Source organism: Haliotis rubra, unplaced genomic scaffold (genome assembly GCF_003918875.1).
Source record: "Haliotis rubra isolate DU_JTF1 unplaced genomic scaffold, ASM391887v1 Scf1141, whole genome shotgun sequence".
NCBI lineage: Eukaryota > Metazoa > Mollusca > Gastropoda > Lepetellida > Haliotidae > Haliotis > Haliotis rubra.
Genome location: NW_025765050.1, coordinates 71222 through 90805, shown reverse-complemented (window position 1 = coordinate 90805; position 19584 = coordinate 71222). Strand labels below are relative to the sequence as shown.

Here is a 19584-nt window from a genome sequence, read left to right as displayed (position 1 = left end):
GAAACATATAAATTCTATTCAAATTGAAAAGGAGACTGGAGATTAAGAGCCTGAGGAAAACTAGACTTGCTTCATTTAGATCTTTAGCATTGCAATAAGGGCCGGGCAGAAGGGAAAATAAAGCACTTCAGGGACTGTGAGACAGACCAGGACCCTGCCTCCACTGCCTGCTGGGAGCAGATGTGGAGAGAGACACTACCTATCAGTTACAGGCAGAACCATTGGACGACTCAGGAACGTAAATAGACTAACATGCGGGATACCTCAAACTTACCTCAGACCAAAAATAAAAGCCCTGTACAAGTAAACCGATCTTGTGACTCAATGATGTATATACGTTGAAATAACATGGGAACTTTTTCAATTTATTTGGCAATATGACTGGCTGTAATTGGCCACCTCCAGGGCCTGGCTGGTGGCAGTTATATGACTTATATACTGACCACATGGGCACAATGTCAGCCATCTGCAACAACAGGACATGGTGGTAGGGGGCAGGCCAACACATGCTCCTATCAGATTGAGGTAATTCTGGATATCAAAAACACATTTTTTATGGGTCTAGGTTTTCTGTCTGCAAGCCTCCAGGGATACATTCCCTACATCATGTCTTCACTGTGTTTAACACGTTCCAGGGAAGACTATACAGGCAAGCCCTCTAAAACTTGAAAAATAAAGTTATCTAACAACATGATGTCAAAAAAAGGTAACAAAATTACCTTTTCGTGGTTTACATTTTTCTTTGGGGATGCCACAATGCATGGTGTGAAAAATGATGTTCATCAGAAACAGTGAGTGAGTGAGTTCAGTTTTACCAAGCTTTAGCAATATTCCAGCAATATCACTGCAGGGGACACCAGAAATGGGCTTCACATTGCTGGGAATCAAATCTGGATCATCAGCTTCACACATTGTACCCAGGTGCGGAATCAAACCCGGTCTTCGGTGTGATGAACGAACACTTTAATCACTAGGCTACCCCACCGCTTCTCATCAGAAATAAGCAAATGATATGTTAATTTTACAGTTCAACACACCTTGATGACCTCTTTTCGGCTTATATTCACAATGCAGGACACATCTGTAATAATCTGTCAATATTTTTACTTTAAGACTTTGCATTAGATAACAAAGATACTAGCATTCAAGAAGTGTGAAATAAGTATTCCTTTGCTGCTTTAAGACAAGCTTATTTGTTCATTATGCCTTAAAGGTAAGATTTCCCACCATCTTTCCTGATGTTGATTCTGGCAATTTTTTCTTTCCAAATTAGCCAAATATGATCCCTTACTTATCCTGTTATTCATTCAAACACCTATCAATCTGCATGTTTACACTGTAAACTGATAAAGAGCCATTATAATTATCAGGCAAGACAACTTTAACATCAGGCAAAATCTGCACAAAATAAATTTCATGCACTGACAACCAGCAGTCATGGAAATTAAACCAGTATGTTATATCAACTTTCCTTTTATCTTATGATCAGATGAAACCTTTATCTGAAACAACAAACTGAGACAGTGGTATCAAGAATGCCAGGAGATTTTTGACAGGTCCATACAATCGGCTCCCTGGGATCAGCCCCTGCTGGGATCATGGTGGATATGTCACAGTAACACTATCTCCTGATATATTACCCAGAGTTCCTAGTGCACTCTGATCACCCTTCAGAGGCAGGCAACACACCTTACACAAATGGAGGAATGAGTGCTGTTATACCACTTGGATATCACAAGTATCAAAGAGTGGGCACCAATGCTTGGCTTCATACATTGTCAGGAAGGTCTGGGATCAAACCTTGATCTGCTGGGGAACAAGTAATCTGTCATACAGATCTTAAAACAAATATACCCAATTTTGCCCATGCAAGTCTAGAATTAGACTTATGCTTAGTCTCTGAATATATATAATTTTGATAGTAACAAACAAGCCCATTTAAATTGAAAAGGAGCCCAAGGAAACCAGAGCTTCAGAACCTGAGGAAATCTAGACTTGCTTTATTTAGGGCTTTAGCACTGCAGAGGGGGCTTGGCAGTAGGGAAAATAATATGGTTCAGGGACTGTGAGACAGACTAGTCTAGAATGTGTGGCAAGTCTAGTTAATGGACTCCTTTTTATTGTATTCTATTTTGATTTAAAACCTTTTTTTTTTTCATCTGTAAAATATGTTCATTTCAGAGACTAGATGTTAGTCTAAGAACTAGACTAACAACTAGTTTCTGAAATGAAAATATTTTATAGAAAAAAAGCTCATAATAAAAAAAAAAGAAAAAAAATGAAAAGGAGCCCTGAGACTTTCTTGAAGCTGTGGAAATCTAGACTTGCCACATTTTCTAGACTTGCGTGGGCTTTCTTGGATATATTTGCTTCAGGGTCTGTATGACAGACTATCTGAGAACAAGCAATCACATTAACCATTAGGATGCACTACTGCCCTAAAGATGGGCAAATGTCACAAACACAACTCACAAACTGTTTTGGACCACCCTATTCGGCCATATTAGCAGTACATGTATATTTAAGCTGTCATGTCACAATAACCGATGTGATAAGTGGGAATCGGGTATAAGTCATTAAGATATATTAGCAGTATATTTATGCTCGATAAATGAGGGGTGGTGGGGTAGCCTAGTGGTTAAAGCGTTAGCTCGTCACGCCGAAGACCCGGGTTCGATTTAATGGGTACAATGTTTGAAGCCCATTTCTGGTGTCCCCCGCCGTGATATTGCTGGAATATTGCTAAAAGCGGCGTAAAACTAAAACTCTCAGTCAGTTGATAAATGATACCATAACAGTCATTTAAAATGTTTTGGAATAATGTGACATTCTTCATTGCATACAACTTTTAAACAGCAGGTCTTATTTAGTTTCAAACATGCTGGACACCATGAAGTTTACTGGAACCCGAGGTATTCATCAACACTATGCTTCATGTGAGATCATACAAGATCCGAGATAATCTTTAACGGCAGGTGCTGTAAAACAATGAACTACCATTGACATTGCTTATGACACACCATAATAACAGCTCCAAATTCATGATGCGTCAAACTAAGAAATATCAAGAAAGGTACAAAAACATATGTGCATCTGCCATTAAAGCACACATTGCTGCGTAACTGCTTGGTAATATCGAAGATATTTTTGTAAACCATAAGATACAATGAAGTTGATTTCTGTGATTTAGATAAGTGTACTAAAGCTTGTTATTCCTGCCTTAAGATGACCACAAGAAGTTCTTTCAAATTGAACGAAGGACAGTTTATCAGCATTGTACTCAAGGAATACATTTATGTAGAGAACTCGGTCCCAGATTGAAAGAGAAGCCACCTGCATGCAATATTTGTTTTTAATCCATTGCCTGAGAACCATTTTTGTATATTTTAAGCCTCAAGATATGCTATCACTTTGATTGCCCAACGTCACAGTACTGTCAGATGATGCTCCATCATCAACACTGACAGTTGCTTACAGAACAAGAGTTTTACCGACTCGACATATCCTACAGTCTGTAATATACCTGACTTCCACCATCATTACAATGGGTAATTTTTGAGTCTGGTATTTTAAAGGTTGGGTACAAATTTATTGATAACAACTTCTATTTTGTGAGTGAGCACTGTTTCAGTACAGATACTTGTACCATTGTCAAGCAGTCATTGGCATTTATGAAGTTGGGAAGTACAATACTAACAAATTTATTTATAACTTCTTTTATTTTGTAAGTGTGACATTAGACAACAGTACAAGAATCTGTACAAAACTGTCACATTTACATATCAGAACAAATTGTTATCCATAAATTTACAATTGGTTGTCAGTATTACAATGGGTTGTAAGGGCCATACACCAAATATTCTCAAATGGACATTGTATCATGAATAGTAGTTCAACCATAATGACATTGCCAATTCTATTTCACAGTTTGATGACAAAGTTTACTAAGTAAAGCACACACGGGACAAATATTTACCAAAGATCCATCATAAGTGAGTGAGTGAGTTATTATGTAATGTCACATCGGCAATATCTCAGCCATATCGTGACCAAGATCCATCATAACATACCAGTGGGTGTGTTCACTATCAGCATGAAAAATCCCTGCAAATCTTTCCAACCTAAAGAATTACCAAATACAGTCATTGTTTTTACATCATTAAATAGCACTGTCATCAGGAATTCTTGTAACTATGGAAATATGGAAACAATAAATGAATGTTAAAATAGTACAAACCCAATCGTGCGTCCATTTCCATGCCATCACATCCTAGATGTATTAAACCTGGTCCATGTGGTGACTGAAGACCATCTCATAGACAGCCCATCACTTCCAATGTCCACTGTGGACAAATCCTTCACAATATTCCTCTCTTAAGTTACCCTGACTTTCCAAAGTTAAAACTCTGTTATGTCAGTGACTGTATTCTGTATACGTGTGATAACAGCCTCCTTCACTTCCATTGATGCCAGCCAGAGGTGTACCAGAATGTCTAAACAAGCAGCAGACAGAGATTCCCAGTTCCAGCTACAAGATCCTAATACCCTTGGCTTTAGATAAGGTGGAATGATTTCCTCTTGTGTCAACTCTGAGTTTACCTTGCCATCACTTCCCCAGACTGAACATGGGCTCTGTAAACAGTGTTACCAAAGATTGCAGTGGAGGGAATCTGGCGGCAGCCCAAGTGTTTTCAGTATCCAGGTACAATCAGATGAGTCCCCCAGCTGCCGGTAGCACTCCCACATGGGTCCCCCATCTTCGGAATCTCCGCACTCTTAAACCCATGTCCTGCTCATTGCTTCATATCAATTTCCAAGGTGTGGCCATCATTCAGCAGCATCAAGGAAATCTTTTTTGTGCTAAGGTAAACAAGATACAGGGAGACTGATCCTTTCCTCAGGAATCTTTCTTCGGTTGTTACAGCAGCTGGTGACAGATAAACACGCCAGTTTGTATTAGAGATGCTGTTATTATATCCTTGAAGTCAAATCCCTTCATGGTTAATATGCACCAGGAATACAGTAATGTTCACCAGTTCCTCGCAGGATATTGTTGTTTGTATCAGGTGTATGTTGCATTGATATCAAAGTAATGGTATTTTTCATCTTGATCTTCTCTATGATTTTAAGATTATGTCCACTAAAAATTAAAAGAAAAGATCTGTTGTTAAAACTTTTAATCTACTTAATATTTTCAAATAATTGAAATCTACATTACAAAACGTTAAATGGTATGTTATATTTTAGCTAAAATTATATTAATTTAATGTGACGAGAAGATAAATGTTTTCCCACTCAATTTTATGGGATTTAAAGTTTACTTGCAGTCTGGAAATTAAGTGTCCAAGACTGAATAACTTCAAAACTTCAGATTTTTAAAATTTTGTTTTTACAGTACAAGTTATACACAAATCCTTGTGACAATGTGTCACATAAGTCCACATAACTAAAAGTTGCCAACAACAGTTAGTGAATTCGCTGTAGTCTGCCGAAAAGTCAGAATGTTTTCAGTGATTCAAAACAGGTAGACACAAGATAGTTTACATTCAAAATCTAAAACAAAATAAAAATATTCAATATTTCAAACAAATTTCATTCAATAAGTGTATGTAACATGTATCTCTTGGGAATAAAACAATAATAAAAAATCATCTCTATAAACACTTCTTTCTAAAACAAGAAAATAAATTCTTAAATATTAACACACATATTCACAACACAGAAAGTAAACTCCAAATGTTGCTAAAAACAGTTTAAAGCAATCTAGACTTGCCAAATCATTCAAGACCTGAGATGGATTAATTTTCTAATTTGTTCTGGGGTTTAAGAGACAGACAGGCTCTGAGGGTAATCATTCTATTCTAAAACACAGAACATCCTAAAACTAAAATGGCCTTGGTAACTGTTTTTATGCAGCTGGCTCGCTCCTCTCAGCCTAGACCTGTCAGAATGTTGTTGGCTTGACGGGCAGTCTAGTCTGATGAGTAATCCATCTTTATTCTGCTCTGGCACTTCAGCACTCCAACCCTGCATCCTCTCAGAGACATCGGATACTGTGCTCTTGCTCATCTGTGTTTACACTGATGACAGATAAAACTCATCTTCCAGCCTCTTCATAACTTGCAATGAGTGCTGGCTCTCAAGGGTGACTTGAAAGATCAAATGTTGAAATGTGAGACTTTTGTAATTTCCACTTTGGGATTTTTAAAATGAAATTGTCTTCCTCATAAAATGTTGAAATTCCCTATGATTTCACTTGTAGTTACTAAAATAAATTCCTGTCTGTATAGTATTTTGTCTGCTTTGCTTAAGTCAGTAGTTTGTCAGTAGATGGTAATGTAATTTAGACAGACTGGAAACAATGTAATTATTCCATTCTTTGTGACTTGAAATATTTTTACTTCACAACTCTTTTTTTGCAGTTTTCTGATAAAGAGAAGATTTATTCCTGTGATAAAATATGAGAATAGAATTATATTATACATGTACTCATATTGTAATGCTCATGTTGTATACCTATATTGGGTACAATGTGTGAAGCCCATTTCTCGCGTCCCATGCTGTGATATTCCTGGAATATGGCTAGAAGTGGTGTAAAACTAAACTCACTCACTCATACCTATTAATCACATGACCCAATCATGCACCTCACCATGACGGATATGCCAGAATCCTATGACAATAGGTTCAAATCCTAAATTCACAATGATAATTACTCTTGGTATGTCAGTAAATGTCTCTTATCATAAAAGTAGTAAATGTCTCTGATATCTTTATAAAAGCTACATACGTCTAGTTTGTTAAGGAAAAGGTATAAGGTCTTTTTTGTTCCACTAGAACAGGGGTGGAAATGACCCAGTGTTTTTTTTCTGTCAGGCAAGCAAATTTGTATATCATGCTGTAACCGGTGTCCAGTTGACTTTCCAATGGTAATAATATTGTTTATTTAAAAAATGAACAAGAAAACAGCCTGTATAGTGGAAAAATTGTCAGGGCAAGTGATTTTACATGTGCCACTGTACCAGAGTACACTAGCAATTTTAAAGTTATTTCCACCCCTGTAGAATTACCAACTGTCAAATATGGACACTACAACATTCAGATATCTTGATCTAATTATGAATGATAACGCGAGAACAATTACTAATTTGTCTATCACTCGGTCAATGCCATGGTACAGGTGATGTGGTCAGTTACTTTACCTGCAGCAAACAGTGACTTTTTTAAACATTTCCACATATACATTCTCTGAATGTAAAAAATGCCTATATTTGAGGCTTTGTAAGTGTGTTTAAAATTCAGAATTTCTTATGTCAAGTCCCATCTGGTTGTGAAATACACAATGCCATTTTAGAAAGTGGTCAAATGTAACATATGTTATATTTGGGATTGCACTTTCTCAGTAAAGTACAGCTTCTAGTACTTTTTTGGGAATAAGTGAGGAGTGAGCCACGGTGGCTGAGCAATATCACGTCTAGGGGCTTCACACATGTACTTTGTGTGCCTGGTCTTCGGCGCGTGATGACTACTCAGGCTTTAACCCCCTTTGGACTAGGTGCCTGACTCTGAGGGTGTGGGTTCGAATCTAAAGTCTGATGGGACTACTAGGTGCCTGACTCTGAGGGTGTGGGTTCGAATCCCGGATGGGACTCAACTAGAAACTGTACTTTACTGAGAAAGTGAAATCCCAAATATAACATATGTCCCATCTGGTTGGTTGGTTGTTTAACGCCGCACTCAGCAATATTCCAGCTATATGGCCACGGTCTGTAAATAATTGAGTCTGGACCAGACAATCCAGTGATCAACATCATGAGCATCGATCTAAGCAATTGGGATACGATGACATGTGTCAACCAAGTCAGTGACCACCCGTTAGTCGTCTATTACGACAAGCATGGGTTGCTGAAGACCAATTCTAACTCGGATCTTCACGGGTGGAGTCCCATCTAGGATGTAAACCCATACTCACAGAGCGTGTCACCAAATCACCAGCACATAACTATCTGTATATACATCAGGGCTCATGAAAAGCTGAATGTTTCAACAAATCTAGTTACAATCATTCACCCTTCAGCAGGAGCAGCTGTTCCCAACAAGCTGTACATCCATTATCATAAACCACAGATACAATCTAATTAGATCCTATTCACTGTTCAAAGTAGTCAAAACCCAAATCTCTTGCTAATTTCTGTATCATATTGTAGTATTCATGGAATCATATTTTTCTATACATTTTAAGTCATTGAATGAGTTAAAAGGTTCATATTAAAAGGTTAAAGAAATTTTGAGGGGTCACTGATAATAAATGGCTCCTGAATTGGTTCAAGCTAGTACCACACGACTCAATGTTAATATGTCTTGTTTTGATTTGGTTGGTTCGTTGCAGCACTCGGCAATATTCCTGCAACATGGCGGCGGTCTGTAAATAATCGTGTCTGGACCAGACAATCAAGTGATCAACAACATGAGCATCGATCTACGCAATTGTCTTCTTTTGAAATTACATCATAATTTATTCACAGTGAAATACATGGGGTATTCTTGCTATTACAACTTGATCACATATTTTACATGCGTCTTTTTTAAATAAAGCAACATAGGAAAAATAGAATCTAAATTTTGATAAAAATAATGAAATCTTATTTCCATACTATATATTTTTTTTTGTAGTAGAGGGTGTATCTTGTTAAAAACTCCAGAATTTCTTTTCTTGAATCCGAAACTGGGACATCAGTGCAGGCATTGAGGTCATATGCTACACGATTCTTTAGCCCTGCTATAAATTACTGAACTTGTTAGAAGAAATCAATATTTTGAGCAAAAGTAAGATTTGCACTGCTAACAAATTTCCAATCCATAACAGTGACAATTCCAAATGTCTTCCATAATTGTACATAATTCATATAAAAGACTACTTTGGGCTTGAACTGCTATGATTAATTAACCTTGCTTTGTTCCTGGTAATGAGAGGGCTTATCGTGAATCACCACACAGGCCGACAGACTTGTAATGATATGAAAACAAATGTTTCATAATCATAGCTGTTATGGAACATCGGTTTAAAAGTATCTTATATTCATTGCTTTCATATGAATATTGCAGTTTAGAAGACCCCAATTATTATGACTTACCTTGAACTTTACAAATTGATTTTCAGTAAAGGATACGTGTTCCATATTCCATTGGATAATGCAGAAAAGAATGACCTCTGACACTATATCTGAATGTCGTACAATAATCTGTCTCCCAGTCCATCTAATTAATTTTTCCCTTTCCAGCCCATTTGTAATGCAAAAGCCCTAAATAATGCATGTCTAGATTTTCTTCAGGTTCAGAATCTCCCATCACACAGGCTCCTATTCAAATGAGATGGAGTTATTTGTTTCTATCACTAAGCTTGAGTCCAGGCATACATAACAAGATTTCTCCAATGCGGTTTCATGGTGTAGGATAAACTTACTGGTATTCACATCACAATTCCATTTCCCTCGGACTTTTCTAGCTGATCACTGTTCTCCTCCATTGAAGGGTCAAATAAACAGCATACATAGTTTATGAATTTGCAATTTAACAGGACTTCAATTTGACCAGCAATGAAATCATTCAGAATTCATTTTCTATGAGAAGTGGAAATCACAGGAAATCTTATCCTTATGGTTCAGACTGACTTACTGACTGAGTTTGGTTTTACGCTGCTTTTAGCAATATTCCAGCAACATCACGGCAGGGGACACCAGAAATGGGCTTCACACATTGTGCCCATGTGGGGATTCAAACCCGGGTCTTCGGCGTGACGAGTAAACGCTTTAACCATTAGGCTACCCCACCGCCCCCCTTATGATTCAGAGTGAGTGAGGATGGGCAAGATGAATATCTTGTGTTTTGAGTGTAGAGATATGTTTCCTGTAGAATTAATCACACTAATCAAACTGAAGTATTGTGAAACCTGAGAACCAGTCTGAAGTATTGAGTTAAATTTGAAACCTGGCAGTCTGACCAGTCTGTATTGAGCATTCCCATGCTTTTGGTATATTATGGTTTTCTAACAACTTTAACAGGTTTAGCGTTATCTCGGCAAAATCATGATGAGATGGGCTTCATACATTGTTCCCTAGAAAAATGTTTAGTTTCTGAATATATATAATTTGACAGTAACAAATAAACCCATTTAAATTGAAAAGGAGCCCCAGTCAGATGGGAAACAACCTGAGGAAATCTAGACTTGATTCATTTAGGGATCTAGGATTGCTGAAAGAGCTTGGCAGTAGGTAAAAAAATGTGGTTCAGGGACTGTGAGCAGAGGTCCAGATAAGCTGCGTATCCGGGTAAAATATGCATAGAAAATTTCCAATTACGCATTGAAAAATAATTGTTGCGTACCAATTACGCATTTAAAATATTAGATACACAAAAAGTTTAAAACAAATGCGTACGGAATATACTTATAAAAATCGCTTGCGTAATGAAAAAGACATCGATTGCTATCAAGTTGTACTGTTAGTATAGGACAAGTGTTGTACTGTCAGTATAGGATGACTGATTTTTTATGAAATCATTTCCATTATATTTAAGTTGGTTTTGATTAGGTATGACATAAGGCAGAACATACCTGCTTAGTAAACTTACTCAATGACAATACTTAGGTGTGTAAAATGACTGAAATACACACATATTTGAAAGCAGTGGGTAACGGAAAATGAAATACCCACTCAACATTCATAATACCCACTCCAAAAAAATACAGTGGGTACAGTACCCACATTAGCTAAATCTTATCTGGAGCTCTGTTGGTAAATTTTTACTGCATTTCTCCAATGTCTAAAATGAAGGGCCAACCAATATTAGTAGTGTGCCCCCTCTCCTTAATATACATCTGGAATGTAGCATAAAATCATAACATTTAATATATACCCATATTGTGCTACATAATTATCTGATCTGTTCTAGAAAACTCGAGCATAACTTTCTTAATCTGCCGTCACATACCGGTAAACATATCCACAATAAACCTTACTGAATGTTTTAGCACTAGTCTTGTTTCATTGTGATGGAAAACAAACATCTTTGAATAACTGCACAGAATTTACAAAGATATGAATGTACATAAAAAAACCCCAATAAACTATAAAAAATTAACTCACATTAATAAATAGCACAGAAACTCTGAATTGCCTCCAGTATAAATATTAACACTAGCACTGCCCCACAGCGGGTATAGAGAAACTGCAAGTGCCATTATGTCCTAGTGCAATAGTACCGGTAATTGTACCAACAGTCTGTAGCAAACAAACTGAGTGATAACCTCCCCATTCCCTTTGAACTGCAGTAATATGTGACAGTGGAATGCTGTGCACAGCTTGACTGTCACTTGGCAGACAATGGTGGGAGGCTCTGATGCATTGCTGTGTGATTCAGCGTCATCTCATATTATTCAGCCTCAATTGTTAGGAGATAACTGATGTTCAGCCTGTCAAAACATTGCTGTCATGAGAAACCAACAACAGAATTTCTAAATGTATAGCATCTATTCTTCAAAACATCTCAATTACACGAACACTTTAATTTTTTAAAAAGTAAGATAAAAGACTGAAAGTCTATCATGAGTAATCCATCACTAGGAAGATGACATGGTTTCAATGTACACTTTGAACTTGCATGCCATGCTATCCAGGGGCGGATACAGCTTTTTGAGAAAGGGGGGGTTGCACACTATTGAGAAAAGGGAGGGTGCACACTTCATTTTCACCAGAGTTTCAATGGTGATTTAATAAACTTTCAGGACAAAAGGGGGGATGCGCACCCCCGCCTATGCTATCAATCGTCCAGCCCAAACTAGACTGTTACTCCTTTCAAATATGCTCCATCTACTAGTATTATCTTCTCTTACACAAATTACTCTCTTTTCGTTTGACATAAAACAAAATCTCTACATGAGACTCATGGCCCTGTGTACTTGCGGGAAACATGAGGATGAAAAAAACAAACATGTCCGTAAAATTCTTTTAATAAAAAATAGTAAAATAGTTACCTGATTTGCAAGAGACACCCATTCCGAACTACTGTTATGAAAAGACAAACGTGTGACACGAAGCAACAGATTTATCTAATGGATGCCCCAGATAAGGGCCGTATCAGCGTATGTAGGGCTAAAAGATATGCACGATACGGAAGGAAATCATTTAGAAAACGTAGCAGATACACACCACAGCAATGGTGTACAGTCTTAGAATCATTTACAGACATATTTATATGAAAAAGTATTGTTTTATTGTTTATTGACCTGTTTACACAAGAGTAGCAATGTTGTGGTGCATATATGAAACGAAACACAATATTACTGATACTCCATTAAATTCCATTCTGTACTCTAAATGTACTCTTAAGGTTTTCCAGTACACCTATATTGATGTTGAAAACTTATCAGGAGCCCTGGATGCCACAATGTCACAACACAAGGACCATAAGTATTTGGAATGATCATGAAGAAAATAACAAGCTTACTGTCAAAAAGTAATGTTTAACCTATGAGGTTTTCACTTCAGTGCACACTTTATCAATTTGTCCAGGCTGAGACAAATCAGCTCTCTTCTGTATCTCCATATTACACACCTTGCTCCAAATAGCTTCTTGTCTAACATATAGTTTATATCAGTCAGAGGCCCAGGTAAGCTGCGTATCCGGGTAAAATATGCATAGAATGACGCATTGAAAATAATTGTTGCGTACGAATTACACATTAGTATGTTAGATATGCAAAAAGTTTAAAACAAATGCGTAAAATATATATTTATAAAAATCGCTTGCGTAATGAAAAAGACATCGATTGCTATCAAGTTGTACTGTTAGTATAGGACAAGTGTTGTAATGTCAGTATAGGATGAGTGACTTTTTATTAAATAATTTCCATTATATTTAAGTTGGTTTTGATTAGGTATGACATAAGGCAGAACATACCTGCTTAGTAAACTTACTCAATGACTTAATACTTAGGTGAGTAAAGTGACTGAAATACGCACATATTTGAAAGCAGTGGGTAACAGAAAATGAAATACCCACTCAACATTCATAATACCCACTCCAAAAAAATACAGTGGGTACAGTACCCACATGAGCTAAATCTTATCTGGAGCTCTGATCAGTGCCCAATCCTTCACCAAAAAAGTGACATGACAGACAGCATTTTCTTGTGTATATTAAAGTTTATTTACAGACAATACACCAATGTAGAATGCATATATTAATTTAATTACCCATTAACTATCAGACTGTTATCAAATTGGTTAAGTTCCCATTATGTTTATTTTTTCTCTTAAATAATATTGAGCTCACTGTGCATAGCTTGTCAAGTTTCTAATGAACTAAGTTTTTCTCTACTATTTGACCTCTGACAACAGAATGAGCTTATGGTTTCAATAAGGGTGCTTCTTTGTGAATTTCCTTCTTGCCAAGGGTGCTTATTTTGATGAATATGGTATGTTGGATACACACTTTTCAGAAAGATGTTTTTTTCAGGGAATATGGAACTGATAAAAAATTCCCAACTGCAAATAAATTGCTGAATGGTAAATGTCATCATGTTTGAACTCAAGAGTGCAATACCAATACTCTGCTTGGAGTTGTCTCCCTTGAAGGACATGCTTGCACCTGTAACACATTGTAAATCTGTGGAAACTCAGACCCAGACCTTGGACACGCCAAGCAGATACAACACTGGACAATCCTTGGAACCAAGAGAGTTTCCCCACATATAAATGAAATGATAGTTTATGTACTTCTTGCAGTTTTCAAAGATAACAGGTGGATAAATGTCAATCATAATTCATTTTCATGCCAAAGTAGACTAACAACTAGTCCCTGAAATGAACATATTTTACAGAAAAAAAAGATCACAGTAAAAACATAAATAACATATAATGAAAAGCAGCCCTGAGACTTTCTGAAGCTGTGGAAACCTAGACTTGCCACATTTTCTAGACTTGGATATATTTGCTTCAGGGTCTGTATGACAGACTAATGCCAAAGTAAAATGTAGATAACTGACTTGTCTGTCTCACGGGTCTAGGTCAAAAGCCCCTAAGGACAAAAGCCCCTTGAAAATGACCAAAAGCCCCTCACTTTATGTATTAATGGGAAAATAAGATTAAAGACAAGAAATGATTAATGACATGAAACATTTCATTGCTTCATAACATAATGACCCTAAATACTATGTAAATTAATATGTAATTAGCAAAAATAATTTTTATTGTTTGTAGTCTTTAACTCCATGATCAAGTTTTAACTCCAATGTTTGTAACAAAAATATATATACACCTGGTTCATACTTGAGCAAATTAGCTCAAATAAAGTAAACTTTTGCAAAATACATTGATCCCAGTGTAATAGGAAGAAGAAGAAAATTGTTTATTAAAGTGTCACATGTTGTACATGATAAAAGGCATCATAGAATATAGACATAAAATTGAGTACAACATCCAGCCAATACGGCCTATGAGACACTATACTGAATTGAGAGACAAAGGTTACAAATAATTAATAAATTACTAATAGCTATCAAAATAGTGTAATATTACTGAGAGAGTTAAAGTGAATAGGTACAGTGTGTTTGTTTTGCAATATACCCATTTCCTCCTTGGGAAAGCCTGGGTTTGGCGGTGAGAAATGTTTGTTTGGCAAAATACCAAGTTCCTTTCCAGGTTGATCTTTCCAAGTAAGAAATGATCACATTTTCTTCATTTCCTTTACATTGGTATGATAAAATACTTTATAAAATATGCAAGAGCAATGAGAAAAGTTCATTATACCTTATAAAATATTTTTTTAAATTGTCCTAACTTATGTTATATTTGGTTTTACACTTTAGAAAGCAGTCCGGGATTTTAACCCACACCCTCAGAGTCAACCCAACAAAAGTACCAGAATCTGTCCTTTACTAAATAAGTGTAATCCCAAATATAACATATGTTACATTTGACCACTTCTAAATGGCATTGTGTAATCATGCTTTTTCCTACTAAAATTTGATATGAAATATATAAGAGCCATTAGAAATGTTCGTTCTTTTATTAAATACATGAATCGAGGGGCTTTTGATAGGGGTGCTCAAATTAGTGAGGGGCTTTTGTCCAGAGGGGCCATTGAGGGGCTGTTAAACAAACATTTCTCATAGCCAATCTCAGGCTTTCCCAAGGAGGAAATGGGTATATAGTTTATCATGTCAGGTTTAGCTCCAGCTTTAGCTCCAGAATTATTATGTCATGTCATTTATAATTCTTGTTGATTTGTTTTCATTTGTTTGATGATATATATTTCTTATTCTCTAAAAATATTTGCTAATTACATATTAATTTATATAGTATTTAGGGTCATTATATTATCAAGCAATAAAATGTATTATGTTATTAATCATATCTTGTCTTTAATCTTATTTTCCCATTAATATGTAAAGTGAGGGGCTTTTGGCCATTTTTCGAGGGGCTTTAGTCCTGAGGAGCTTTTGGTCGAGGGGCTTTTGTACCAAGGGGCTTTTATCCTGTGGGGCTTTTGACCTAGTCCCGATGTCATGGAATCCATGCACATCTGTCAGCAGACGAATACTGTCTTGATGAACCCTTTTCCAATCTTGCCATCAGCCCTAATAAACATGCTAATGTAATAACTTGACTACCCAAGCAATTCTGAAAAACAATATTTAGACATTGTTTCAAATGAAGAACTGTATTTCAATATCATTAAATGACTGATTTAATTTCCTGCCAGTGTTTGTCATTAAAAGATAGTATTTTTTGTTAAGTACCATCTTGTAATGCCTTTTGGTATGGTCCTGCCATGTGATTGAACCACTGGCCTTCTGCTCTTCAACATGAAAGTAGAGATAAGGTGTGCATATCAAGTCTCTCAACTGGACCAAATTGTGTTTACATGTGTATGATTATCATGCTCAGTCCAGAGTTTTAATTGACCAACAGAGCTCCAGATAAGATTTAGCTCATGTTGGTACTGTACCCACTGTATTTTTTTCAGAGTGGGTATTATGAATGTTGAGTGGGTATTTCATTTTCTGTTACCCACTGCTTTCAAATATGTAGCTCTGTGATTATTTCAGTCATTTTACTCACCTAAGTATTATGTGACTGAGTAAGTTTACTAAGCAGGTATGTTCTGCCTTATGTCATACCTAATCAAAACCAACTTAAATATAATGGACATGATTTCATAAAAAATCACTCATCCTATACTGACAGTACAACACTTGTCCTATACTAACAGTACAACTTGATAGCAATCGATGTCTTTTTCATTACATGGCGATTTTTATAAATATATTCCGTACGCATTTGTTTTAAACTTTTTGCGTATCTAACATTTTAAATGCGTAATTGGTACGCAACAATTATTTTTCAATGTGTAATTGGAAATTTTATATGCGTATTATACCCGGATACGCAGCTTATCTGGGCCTCTGGACCAAGTAAAACCATTAAAACAACTTAGAATTACTAAGCTGCTGTAAGAAACTTACAGTATAGTATGGTTACAACAATCGGAAAGAGGCCATTTTGACTAAATATACAGCAAGAGCCTGACAACTTGCACAAGTCTTCAAGGTAATAATTAATAATTTAAATGAAAATTTCTAAAAACACTATAAATAACAGACTAAGAGACATGTCACACCCCCAGATTTGCACCAGGACACCCATGTTGATATTGATATCAAGACGTCATGGGCTCAATGGCCTTATATGAACTTTTTCAGTAAAATAGTTCCTGTCAGACACTTTAAAATAATTGAAACTGCAATGATGCAAATGACCCTTTGGCAGCAAAATGCCAGATCTGACCTGAAACTCACTCTCATAGCCTCACAGTAGTAGAGACCTGGTAGTAGTAGTGTTGTTTACTGGACAAATGTAATGGATCAATGTGGAAACAGAGAGAAAATTCTGAAGAAAGATTTCATTCACATTTTAGTGATAAAACACCAATTACATCTTGGATATCGGTGATCATATCTCCAAGAACAATGAACAGTATTTGCATTACCTGTGGAAGTTTCATATCAAATGTGGATTATCTAAGGAAGAAAAGTTTTCAGAGGTAGGGAAAAGAGAGAAACTTGTTTTCTTTTAGAAACACCCATAGGTATCGGTTTGGTATAGTGTGTAGAAAGTGTCATAGAGAAATTCAAGCAATTAAAACTAAATTAGAAAGTCTAAAAAGCAAATGTCAGGAAACACTAAAGGTAATTTCGGAAAATATAGCGAGAAAGATGCTGAGGAAACAGGAGCCAAGAAACCAACCTCTTTTAGCCTTGTGGTCATTATTAATCAGAATGGAAAAGGATGATGGTGACAGCATCCAGGGAGGGGGAGGGGGGGAGAAGGAGAGAGACAGAGAGAGATTGAGATTTAGCATTGCAGGGAGGGCTAGTCTGTAGGGAAAATAATATGGTTCATTATAGAGTGTTCACACATAATAGATGGATACCACAGTCCTGTACTGGCCTAATAAATTGAAATCCAACCTAATAAAATCCAAGTCTACTTAGCTGTTATCTACAACAAGAAAACAATGTCACAAGACACAAGAAGACAATGCTTTGTGTACGGTAATAAAAGATTTCATGAAAACTTTGTTAGTTTGTGAAAACCATCTCTTCCCACAATGTCATGGAAGGGTCAGCATGTCACAGGCTTGAGATTAACAGATACAAGGAAACAGCCTTCTAAACTGGCAGATATAATTCCTGGAATGTCAACCCCTGCAGTGTGGCAAGTGATATGTCCTTCAGCATGAGGTGCAATCCAAATCATATTAGTCTGTCTCACAGTCCCTGAACAACATTTTTTTCCCTACTGCCTAGCCCTCTCTGCAGTGCTAAAGCCCTAAATAAGTCTAGATTTCCTCTTCTGAATCTCTGGTCTCCCTATCCTTTTCAATATAAATGGGCTTGTTTGTTACTATCCAAATTATATATATTCAGAGACTAAGCCTTAGTCTAAAATCATATGTACTGTGGTGTTTCTTGGACAGAATATAACTCTCTTTACAAATCATCATGATCACAGGGCAACATCCGAAGACCTTAGTCTTCCCACAAACATTATTTTCAAAATATGTATCTGAAAAATGAAGCTGTATCCTCATAGAATTTAAAGTAAGATTTTACAACACATCCTCAGCATTCCAAACTAAATTATCAACAGTCTGAAAACCATACCTTACAGCAAATAAGTTTCCAAACCTTTTTGCCTTGACTGACTGACTGAATTTGGTTTTACGCCGCTTTAAGCAATATTCCAGCAACATCACAGCAGGGTACACCAGAAATGGGCTTCACAAATCTTTTTGCCTTGAGTGAGTGAGTTAGTGAGTGTAGTTTTACGCCGCACTCAGCAATATTCCAGCTATATAGCGGCAGTCTGTAAATAATCGAGTCTGGACCAGACAATCGTCAACCAAGTCAGCGAGTCAATCCAGTGATCAACAGCACGAGCATCGATATAATTAGGAATATATCAACTTTGAAGTTTTGATACAGCAAAATGTGTTAAGTTGAGTTAATGGTCACCTGACATCACTTGTGAATGGAGTATGGGGTAGATTATTTGGTAAGACCTCGGCCCGAATCTCCCCTAAATATTAACAATGAGGGAAAATTTCTTTGAGTGGCATGTTTAGAAGTTGGATATGTCTTTCAGTATGTTCAGTTACGATTAAAGAAACATGTTAACACTCATCCTTATCAGATGAATATATATTCAGGTGATATGATTGGACTAGAATGAAATTTAAGGGGGATATGGGTGGGGGGGACGAGGGAAGGAGTCTTTCCGATTATTGGTGATCTTTGGCATGTTTATTTGTTTGCTTGTTGTTTAATGCAGCACTCAGCAATATTCCAGCTAGTGCAGTCGTCTAAAACGAATTAAGCCTGGACCTGACAATCTAGAGATCAACATAATGAACATCAATGAATGGGATACATTGACACGTGTCTACCATATCTGCCAGCATGACCACCGATCAGCAGTGGGTAGCTGAGGACCAATTCTAACCCTGATCGTCACGGGTAGATCTTTGACATGACAGACTCTTAGTTTTCTTTGACATTCGTCATTGGATTTCATTTTGAACTGTCATTGTCTGGGTAAATGCCACTCACTCAAAAAAGTGTCCCTTCATAACATTTCTACGATGTGAAATGTAACATATTTTTTTTCGGTAAGAGTTCCTCCCGTTCCCCCATCCCAAATAATATTTATAAAGATACTAAATTTATTAACAAAACTTAACACAACAATTATCCTAGAGAACTCACAAAATAACTAAAAGTCCAAAATTTAAGTTAGGGTTGGGGGAACGGAAGGAACTCTTTCCTTTTTTTCATAAAACATTAAAATAATCATAAAATACAAAACTTAGAGTTGGTGCAAACCATTAAAAATCCAACGACTCGAACTCTGTCCCCTCGATCACGTTCTGCACGCACCTTGCTCGAAAAGACATCGCTGTCTATGCGGGGCATGCGCATTAGCAACTTCCGTTTCAGTATGGAGCGAAATTCAGAAGAATAAT

The 19584-nt window shown here is 36.6% G+C and overlaps 1 protein-coding gene across 1 annotated transcript in view; it reads right to left on the bottom strand.

Moving 5' to 3' along the window:
* LOC124253437 (apoptosis-stimulating of p53 protein 2-like) overlaps positions 1-19540 on the bottom strand; it is a 128683-nt gene extending 109143 nt beyond the window's left edge. The window contains 1 exon segment of the mRNA XM_046687208.1: positions 19445-19540. Coding sequence (XP_046543164.1) covers positions 19445-19534 — 90 coding nt within the window. The 5' untranslated portion in view covers positions 19535-19540.
* Positions 19541-19584: the final 44 nt, after the last annotated feature.